The sequence below is a fragment of the Narcine bancroftii genome, chromosome 5, assembly GCF_036971445.1.
Source record: "Narcine bancroftii isolate sNarBan1 chromosome 5, sNarBan1.hap1, whole genome shotgun sequence".
Classification (NCBI taxonomy): Eukaryota; Metazoa; Chordata; class Chondrichthyes; order Torpediniformes; family Narcinidae; genus Narcine; species Narcine bancroftii.
The window spans coordinates 170678874-170689123 of record NC_091473.1 but is presented as its reverse complement, the minus strand read 5'-3'; the positions used below and the strand labels follow the sequence as shown (position 1 = coordinate 170689123).

Genomic DNA, 10250 nt, shown 5'->3' with positions numbered 1-10250 from the left:
GAAAGAGAGAGGGGACAGGGGGGAAAGAGAGAGGGGACAGGGGGGGAGAGAGAGAGGGGACAGGGGGAGAGAGAGGGGGGACAGGGGGAGAGAGAGAGGGGACAGGGGGAGAGAGAGAGGGGACAGGGGGAGAGAGAGAGGGGGACAGGGGGAGAGAGAGGGGGACAGAGGGAGAGAGAGGGGACAAAGGGAGAGAGAGGGGGACAGAGGGAGAGAGAGGGGGACAGAGGGAGAGAGAGGGGGACAGAGGGAGAGAGAGGGGGACAGAGGGAGAGAGAGGGGGACAGAGGGAGAGAGAGGGGGACAGAGGGAGAGAGAGGGGACAGAGGGAGAGAGAGGGGAGGACCGAGGGAGAGAGAGGGGGGACAGAGGAGAGAGAATGTCAATATACATCACAGGGATGAGATGAGACGGAGAAGCGAAGAACTTCACCCCCATCTCTTCCCGAAACCCTCTCCACCCGGAACAAGATGTCATTCAGGAATTATTTAAGCACAAAGAAGGAATGCAAATACTAGTCAGATTCACATTTGTGAATGTGCACGTTTAACTAATAAACATTTTTTTAAAAACAAACGGTGGTTTGTTTAACCCACTTTCGAACAGAAATGCCATGATAATAGAAAGCAAACCACGTTACCCTCTGAAGAACAGCACAAGGAGGACGTTCTCTACCCCCCCCCCCACCCACCCACCCACCAATCCCATCCCATCTTCGCAAAGTTTACTTCCAAGTTGTGTCAAACAGGCAAATGAACAAAAGTCCCAAGCAGCGTGCAGGAAGTCAACTGATTTGCCCAGCATCTGAACTTGCCCGCACCTCTCTCTCCCCCCAAGTGGGGCCAGTTTACGGTCAAGGGGGAAACCCGGCTACTGGCCGAGAGGTGCTGCCTCCCGGCCGGCTTGGCTCTTCCACTCACCGCGTGTGTGTGGCGCGACTGTCCGCCGCGTTGGCAGGCTGCGGCTCGCCCTCTCCCCGGGGGGAGCGGACTCGGGCTCCGGCCGCCACTGGCTCAACGGGGACACCCTGGAGTTCAACTCTTTCAAAAGTGCCGCTTTCTCGGCTCTGCCCAGCTGCATCCCCCCCTCCCCCCCACCCACCCACCCCCTCCCTCAGCTCCCGCTTCCGCCTTCGGTCTGTGCCTGCTTTCGCGGCCGCGGCTCTCCGCTTCCCGTTATTCTCTCGCTCCAATCCCGACGAGCTCCCTCCCGGCTCTTGCGCGCTCCGAGGGGGAGGTGGGGGGGGAAATGCTCGCGTGTGCAGGTGCGTGCACGGTGCAGCGCGCGCGCACGGCTTCCGACTGGGACGGTCTGCAGAGAGGCACCAGCGTCTTGCCAGAGGTTTTGGCTGCCTTGTTCTGTTCAGGTAGTAATGCTATTCAGATTTTTTTTAAAGTACTTCCCCCCCCCCTCCCCCCTCATCAGTTCCCAGAGACGAAATAAACTTGTTAAATGGCTGATTCTGCTGGAGTTCAGCATCTACTTTCTTTCAAACCCCCCCCCCCCCCCCCACTTCAGACCAACTCCTTGCACATTGGGAGTTTTGCAAAAGAACCCACAAAATCACGTTGGTGACACTTGCTTAAAAAAAAACACAATTTACTTGCCCCTGGTTCAAGGAGACGTTGGTCTGGAGAAATTTCGTAGCAGAATTAGAGGAAATTGGAACAATGTTAAATCACTGCTTGGCATAGAAAGCTTAAACCATCCATTCCCCTGATCAGGCAGAGACAGAGCTGCCCAGGGTAACTTATCCTCAAACCAAATCAAGCTCCAGGAAATGTAGTTCTTCTTCAACGTATTTTAATCTCAGCATTAACTACTGGAAGAGTGGGACTTTGCTATGTGGAGGATGTGCAGGAAATGTATCTTTCTTATTCTCTGTACAGGGCCTCCATAATGTTTGGGGCAGAGGAACTTTAAAAAAAATTACCCCTGTGCTCCACAGTTTTAAATTTGTAATCAAATTAAAGTGCACATCCAGATTTTTCTCAAGGGTATTTGTGTACATTTTGGTTTGGCTAGATTGATACCAGGAATGAGGCACATTTGTCAGATCTTGGCCAGTACTCATTGGCATACAGAAGGATGGGGAGGGCCTCATAAGTCGCTTTCAGGTGCGTTCTCCGCCAGAAGCGGATTCAGACCTGTGGAATGGTCATTCAGGTGGCAGCGCTGAAAGCGCAGTGCTGGCTACCTGAAAGGGATAGCTTCACAGGAGCACTCCGGCTCCTGTCCCTTCAGGGTGTCAGGGTTGGGGCGGCCGGCATGGGCTGTCCCCACATTGATCCCACTGCTCTGCCTGCATCGGCTGCCCCAGCATCCCGCACCTGCCACCCCAGCGCTGACAGCCCATGCCGGCCGCCCCAACCCCTACAGCCCATGCCAGCCGCCCCAGCGCTGACAGCCCGTGCTGGCCGTCCCGTCCCCAGCGGGTGAGGGGCTGTCAGGCACTTGCCAGCTGATTGTCATCCCCTTAGCAGCCACTTTCAGGTGGCTGCATTCAGGTGCCGGGGGGACCTCAGTGTTCTGGCAATTATCCCTCCCGGAGGAGGGTTAACAAGTGAGGGGTATAATATGCAGCTTTACATCGGATATTTTGGCCATCTGAAAGTGTTATTGAGATATTTTGAATGCTGAAAGGCCTGAACAGAGTTGATATGACAAAGTTGTTTCCCATGGTAGGGGAGCTGAGGACACAATTTCAGGATAAAGGGCATCAATTTAAAGCAATGCAGAGAAATTTCTTTAGTCAGAGGGTCGTGAGTCTGTGGAACTTGGAACCAGGCACCAGTGGAAATGATGTTGGTGGGTGTATTTAAATCAGAAATTGACAGATATTTATTTTGTGTAGTTTTCTGATGTAATATTGTAATCATACCGTTTTTAATTTTTTTTTCTATTTTTCTTTAAATGTAATTCTTTATTGTATTCATGTTATAAAATTTTAAATAAAGTCTTAAAAAAAATTTGACAGATATTTGATTAGTCAGGGCATCAAGGGAGAAGACCAGGGAGTGGAGCTGAGGGATAAAGATCAGCTTATGATTAAATGGTAGAACAGACCCGACAAGCTGATTCGCCGACTTCTGCTCTTATATCTTGTGATCTTGTGTAGAAATTACAGCATTTTTCATGTATAGTCCCCTCATTTCAGGGCACCATAACATTTGGATATACCAATGGGATGTATATTTAAGTAATCACATTTAGTACTTTGTTCAATGTCCCTTGCAAGTCTGTGATTCATAGACACCACCAGATATTGAGCATCTGCTCTGGTGATGCTCTGCCAGGCCTCCACTGCAAACATCTTCAGTTCCTGTTTGTCCCCTTAAGTTTTCTCTTCAGCAGATAGAAGGCATGTTCAATTGTATTTAGATCGGGTGACTGACTTGGTCATTCAAGAATTTTCAGTTTTTAGCTTTGTTTCTTTTTCAGAATGTTTGGGATCAAGGTCGTGATGTAGGATGAAGCACCATCCAATGTTTGGAGACATTTGCTGTGAACTTGAGCAGATGTTTCCATTCACCTAAGAATTCATTTTGCTACTGACATTAGCAGTTACACCATCAATGAAGGTAAGTGCATCAGTACCTGTGGCAGCCATGCATGCCCAGGCCAGAACACGTCCATCACCATGTTTCACAGATGAGAGAGTACACTTTGGATCTTGAGCAGTTCCTTTACACCTCCACTCTTTGCTCTTGCTATCATTCTAATATAGGTTAGTTTTTTGGTCTCACCTGTTCATAAGACCTTTCTCCAGAATTCTGCAGGCAAACTGTTTCTGTGGCTACCTAATGGTTTGCATCTTGCAGTATAGCCTTTGTATTTGTGTACATGAAATCTTCTGCAGACAGCCGTCATTGACATATCCACACCTGCCTGCCAAAGAGTGTTTCTGATCCATTAGACAGGCATTGGGGATTTTCTTTTCATTGAGCAATGTCTTTTCCTGTTTTATTCTTGTTTTTCAGCCTCAAAATGTCTTATTTGACTTTCATTGGCTTAAGTCAGGTCCCCATGTTGAAAAATGGCAACTACAGACTCCAAAGGTGATCAAAATCATAGAAGCAGGCCTAGCTCTCTTATACCTGCACCAATGAAGCAATTAAACATAACTGAGTAATCGCAAACACTTGCAAAGCCAAATGGGAAAACTATGGTGTAATTGAAAAGTGGTGTAATTACATGGTTAAACCAAAATGAATACAATAACCTTGAATAAAATCTGGGATGTGCACTTCAATCACATGTGAATTGCTTGAATACAAATCTAAAACTGTGGAGCACTGGGGCAAGTAAAGGGAAAAGTATCTTTGTCACGAATCATCACAGCAAGCCAAAGCACAAAATAGTGAGAGAATTTTTCAATGATGGAGCTGGCTGGGAAGAACTCTGTTCAAGATCTGAATCTTGGAGAGGAGTCACGTGATGGAGTAGTGGCCGGACGATGAACTCCAGCCCTCTCCAGAAAAGTCGGGAAAAACAAAGGAAAACACAAAGGCACAGAAATAAAAGTTACAGAAAAGTGAGTATAAAGGTGGAAAGAAGATGGCGACAAAAAAAGAAAAATCGAAAGCAACGGTAAGAAGAGAGGAAGAGAAGACAAAGGAGGAAAAAGGTGAAGGCCTTACCTGTCCGAAGAGGCCCGCTGCGGAGAGAGAAACCCGCTCCCTCAGGTCGGTAAATAATGGACTACAAAAATGGCTCGCTGAGCCGAGTAAAAGTGCGCAACCGCGCATGCGCGATGCGAATGAAAAAAAACACACTGACGGGAGGGGGGACCAGCTGGGGAGTCGATCTCCACAGCCGGCAACGACAGCTGCAGAACACCTGCAGCAAGAAGAGACCACAGAAGACAATAGAAACAAGAAAGAATAGAAGGAAAGGGCACCAAAGAAACAACAGATGGCCAACCCAGAGGAAGAAGAAGAGGAAGAGGAAGAGTACAGTGAAATAGAAGAAGAAAAGAAAGGCAAGATAAAGGATATACTTTCTCTTATTAAAGGATACATGGAGTCATTTAAAGAATGGCAAACACAGGAATTTAATGATTTAAGAAAAAGAATAAACAACACAGAAGAGAAAAGGAATAAAATAGAGATGACCTTAACAGAAATGGGAAAGAAAATGGACAAGATGGAAGAGCGGGCAGTAGCAGCAGAAATGGAGGTAGAAGACTTAAAAAAGAAATTGGAGGAATGTAATAAAAAAACTAAAGAGACACAAGAACTACTAGCTCAAAAAATAGATACAATGGAAAATTATAACAGAAGAAATAACATAAAGATAGTGGGCCTTAAGGAAGATGAAGAAGGCAAGAATATGAGGGAGCTTATAAAAGAGTGGATCCCTAAGACCCTAGGATGTCCAGAACTACAGCAAGAAATGGAAATAGAAAGGGCACATAGAGTATTGGCCTCTAAACCACAACCACAACAAAAACCAAGATCTATTGTAGTAAAATTCCTAAGATATACTACAAGAGAAAAGGTACTGGAGAAGACAATGGAAAAAGTAAGAGAGGGCAACAAACCACTGGAGTATAAAGGGCAAAAAAATCTTCATTTATCCAGATATAAGTTTTGAACTCCTAAAGAAGAGAAAAGAGTTCAATACAGCAAAGGCGATTTTATGGAAGAAAGGGTATAAATTTATACTAAAGCATCCAGCGGTATTGAAAATATTTATTCCAGGACAACAAAACAGACTATTCTCGGATCCAGAAGAAGCACGAAAATTTGCAGAACAAGTACAAAAATAGACTGAGGGAGGAAGACGGGTAATGAGAGTTAAAATGATCACGATTGATATGTATGTGGGTAAAGACAAAAATAGACTGAGGGATGAAGACGGGTAATGAGAGTAAAAATGATCACGATTGATATGTATGCGGGTAAAGAGATATAAGAGTGAATAGAGACAATGTGCATACGTGAATGTATCTGTACTTAGAGGAAAATATAGATAGTATAGACAAGAATTAATAAAGGAAGGTAATGGAATAGAGAGAATAAGGAGGGAATTAAAAGAGTGACCTTTGTGACATATGAAAAGTGAAATCTTTTCTGGGGGGGCGGGGTGGGGGGAAATAGCGGTCACTGCAAAATCAGTTGACGCTTGCGAGTGGATTCACAAATCCAAATGGAGAGGGGAGATGTGGTTGTCCGACAAGGGATAAAGGACAACTCAGGAGGGGAAGGGGAGATTGGGGATAAATAAGATAGAAATAGGAGAATAAGGAAAATGTTGGATGTTGTAGGAATGTTGTCTTATAAAGAGTTGAAAATAAGAAAACAGAAATGGAAAAGGAGGAAAGGTAATGATGGAAAAACGGAAAGAGAAGATAAACAAAATATAAAAGGGCTACGCTGAACTATATGACTTTAAATATTAATGGAATACATAACCAAATTAAAAGGAAGAAACTACTAAATTTAAATGAATAAATGTATTCCATTAGAAAAAATAACATATAGGTTAAGAAATAATATTGAAATATTCGAACAAGTATAGGAGCCTTACATTAAATACAATAGCGAAAACCTACCGGGGACAAACATTACCTAAGTTGATGGAAGGAGAAGGAAAGAAAAGAATGGACTCAGTAGAATTTCTGGTGTATTTTTGTTGAATGACAACATTGTCTGACTGGCTTAATGCAACCTAGATTGTATACCTAAAATGGATGAGAGGGGGGGGTGGGGGGGTGGCTTGGGAGGAGTGGGGGGGGAGAAAAAGTCACTGTATATGTGTGAAAAAGAAAAAGTGTATATCATGGCTAATGTGATTTATGGTGTGAAAAATAAAAAATTTTTAAAAAAAAGATCTGAATCTTGGAAATGTACATTAACAAGTTGGATTCTTGAGGACAACACATCACAGAACACTCAACACTACAATTCATTTGCAGAATTGGGTGAAAACCTTCACTGAAAGTGTTAGGCATTTGCTTAACCCTTGTTTCTGAATTGAAGGATTGTGTTTGAGCCTTACTTAAAATTAATTTGCCCAGAAGTTCTCGAACAATGGTTGTGTGAGAATACTGTCAATATTTTAAGTTTTAAAAATTTTAATTTAAACATACAACATTGTAACAGACCCTTCCAGCCAACAAACCCATGCCACCCAAATACCCTAACACCTCCATATGCTTTGAAGGGTGGGAGGAAACCGGACTACCTAGAGGAAATCCACGCAGATGTGGGGAGAACGTACAAACTCCTGACAGTCAGTGCCAGATAAGAACTCAGGTCGCTGGTACTGTAACAGCGTTCCGCTATCTGTGCTGCAAAAATATACTGAATTTAGGAAAGAGTTATACATCATAGAAACTGCATGGCCCAACTCATCCATGCTAAGCTAGTCCTATTTGCCTGCACTTGGCCCATATGCCTCCAACACTCTCCTTTGCATACATCTATCTAAATGCTTTTTAAATGTTATAGTTATACACATCTCTCTGGCAGTTCACGGACCACTATCACTGAAAATATTGCCCCTCGGGTCCCTTTTAAATTTTCCAACCCCGAAACCAATACCTTCCAGATACTAATTTCCTTATCAATGTCCTTCATCATTTAGTCTACTTCTATTAAGGTCACTCCTCAGCCTCCACTGCTCCATGAAAAGAAAGTACTAGCCTGTCTGGCATCTCCTTGTAACTTCAGCAAAGTTTTGGCTGCAGTACCAGTGGACAAAAATGTAATAGTGACCAAGGCTCAAGATCTCAATCAAAAAGTGTTGGTCATTTTTCAGCATGGTTTTGTCTACACAAGATGCATCCCATAATTTTCAGCTCAAAAGGCCTTAGCATTACCCCAGCAACGTTAAAACATTTTCTAACTATATGCACAGTTGTTCATCTCACCAAAATCCTATACAATCTCCTTTCTGTTATGCTCCAACCTCATTGCAATAAAAACCAGCACCACCTGCCTGCCAAGAGCTTCCTATAACTGTATAGTTACTTTTTTCAGGCCATGAACCATTATAACAACATAGCTCTCGACTATCATCTTTGCTTAAAATATGCTGTTTTCTCATTTTCTATCAAAATGCATCACCAAGTTTTCTGACAATATACTCCACCTTCCCCATTTTTGTTCAGTCCATAATCATTTTCTTTTGTAGACTCCTTAAAAACTCTTCTTGGCTCACTTTTCATGAAGTCTTATATCTCTCATGTACATCTATCAGCCTTAGCTCAGTTTGGGAGTTTTCTCACCTCTTAATTTAGAAGGTTATGGATTCCAACACCTGACATTTAAAGAAAAAGATTACCCATTGTTTCAACTAAGAATAGAGAAGTCCCTCAAGTATTTTCGCCAATATATTTCCCTCAATCAAGATTTCAACATTTCTGAAAATAGATTATCTCGTCACTATCACATTGCTAATATTGGGAACCTGTTATGTGTGAATTGGGTGCCACATTTTCTATTCTGATAACTTCATGACAAAGCTTCTTGATACATGCAAACTGTAACATAATTCAGAATAACATCTTTTCCACATTATCAGAGCATGAAAAATGAAGACATTTTAACCTGAGGAAGATACCCTTAGAAAATTGTTTCAGGCAGTAATAGTTTGAAAGTTACCAGAACAAATATCTGAGTTATATTTTGTCAGCCTGAATGCATAATATCTGAATCTAATCATCCATGATTTTCCATTGCAGTACAAAGACATGAATGTTGAGGATGGAGCGCTTTCATCCCTAACGTCGAAGTACTCGAGATGGCAGAGGTCGACAGCATCGAGTCCACGCTGCTGAAGATCCAGCTGCGCTGGGTGGGTCACGTCTCCAGAATGGAGGACCATCGCCTTCCCAAGATCATGTTATATGGCGAGCTCTCCACTGGCCACCGTGACAGAGGTGCACCAAAGAAAAGGTACAAGGACTGCCTAAAGAAATCTCTTGGTGCCTGCCACATTGACCACCGCCAGTGGGCTGATCTCGCCTCAAACCGTGCATCTTGGCGCCTCACAGTTTGGCGGGCAGCAACCTCCTTTGAAGAAGACCGCAGAGCCCACCTCACTGACAAAAGGCAAAGGAGGAAAAACCCAACACCAAACCCCAACCAACCAATTTTCCCCTGCAACCGCTGCAACCGTGTCTGCCTGTCCCGCATCGGACTTGTCAGCCACAAACGAGCCTGCAGCTGACGTGGACATTTACCCCCTCCATAAATCTTCGTCTGCGAAGCCAAGCCAAAGAAAGAACAAAGACATGAATAAATTGCCCATTTCCCGTGCCTATCAGGAAATTTGATGTTCTTCTACCAACATGTATTGTTCAATCTAATTACTGGTTATAATATGGTTGGTTAGAAAAAAAATTAACCTGTAAACTGCTGTATTACCTTCCACTGTGATTCAAATTCCTCCAATAAAGAAATATGACACAGAAATGTATAAAAATTTTGTTTCATCCATAGATATAAAAAATATTTTTAGAAAATAACTAATGCTTTTGCAGGTTTACTATTGGTGTTGATCGTCCATTGGGATTTAAGTTACCCTTTTTGCAATTCAATGCATGATTATGCAAAATTGGGAGATTAAGGAAACCTGGAAGAGAGTGCAATCACATTGTAGCAGGATCAGCTATTTTTCTCCATTAAAACAATAATTCTATTTATTTATTCATGCATTTATTGAGAATTACAAAAATTCCAAATAGATCAAAGCAAATAAAATATAATAATTACAGCAGTGGAAATATTAGTGCATCTTTAGACTAACACATATATGATTTATACTAGAAAAATTCTGCTGAAAAAAAAATTATTAAATAGACTATTGCGTACAAAAAATTTCATGACCAAAAATTGAATTTTTAATTATTTTTCTGTACAATCACATGAGCAAAATGCCTGAGAAAATTTTGTATTGGGTGTAGTACATGTTGTTTTAATTATGTACCGTATTATATGGAGCTGCAGTCTAGAGGCACACACATTGAATGCTGTGACTTCACAGAGAAGGAGCTCTGTAATGAAGAAACTCACAAGCCTTCTCCAAATAATCTGGATGGCTGCATGTCTTAAACCTGCAAGCAAGATTCTGGCAGGCAGCAACATGTTCACCCTAAAGATGATGAGCTATTGAAAAGCAAGTAATAAGGGGGATACCTCATTCTTCCACTGTTGCTCCAAAATAAGGAATTTTGCAGCTGACAGATCAAGAAGTCATTAGTGTGTTTCAAGACTCTATCATAACAAGACATAGAATAGTAT

The 10250-nt window shown here is 42.7% G+C and overlaps 1 protein-coding gene and 1 long non-coding RNA gene across 6 annotated transcripts in view; one reads left to right on the top strand and one right to left on the bottom strand.

Annotated features, from left to right (window-relative positions):
* The window catches only part of LOC138764181 (FYVE, RhoGEF and PH domain-containing protein 3-like), a 243352-nt gene extending 242257 nt beyond the window's left edge, over positions 1-1095 (bottom strand). For 4 of the 5 annotated variants that reach the window (XM_069939738.1, XM_069939740.1, XM_069939739.1 and 1 more), the window contains exon 1: positions 921-1095. In XM_069939738.1, the coding sequence (XP_069795839.1) occupies positions 921-1080 (160 nt within the window). In that variant the 5' untranslated portion in view covers positions 1081-1095. The remainder of the gene's footprint in view (positions 1-920) is intronic. The other variant, XM_069939741.1, reaches the window with a different exon arrangement.
* A 64-nt stretch (positions 1096-1159) lies between these two features.
* Positions 1160-9410, top strand: LOC138764185 (uncharacterized). Its single transcript, XR_011358040.1, has 3 exons — positions 1160-1366; positions 3442-3581; positions 8690-9410. It is a non-coding gene; the product is annotated as an uncharacterized lncRNA (long non-coding RNA).
* The last annotated feature ends 840 nt before the right edge of the window (positions 9411-10250 follow it).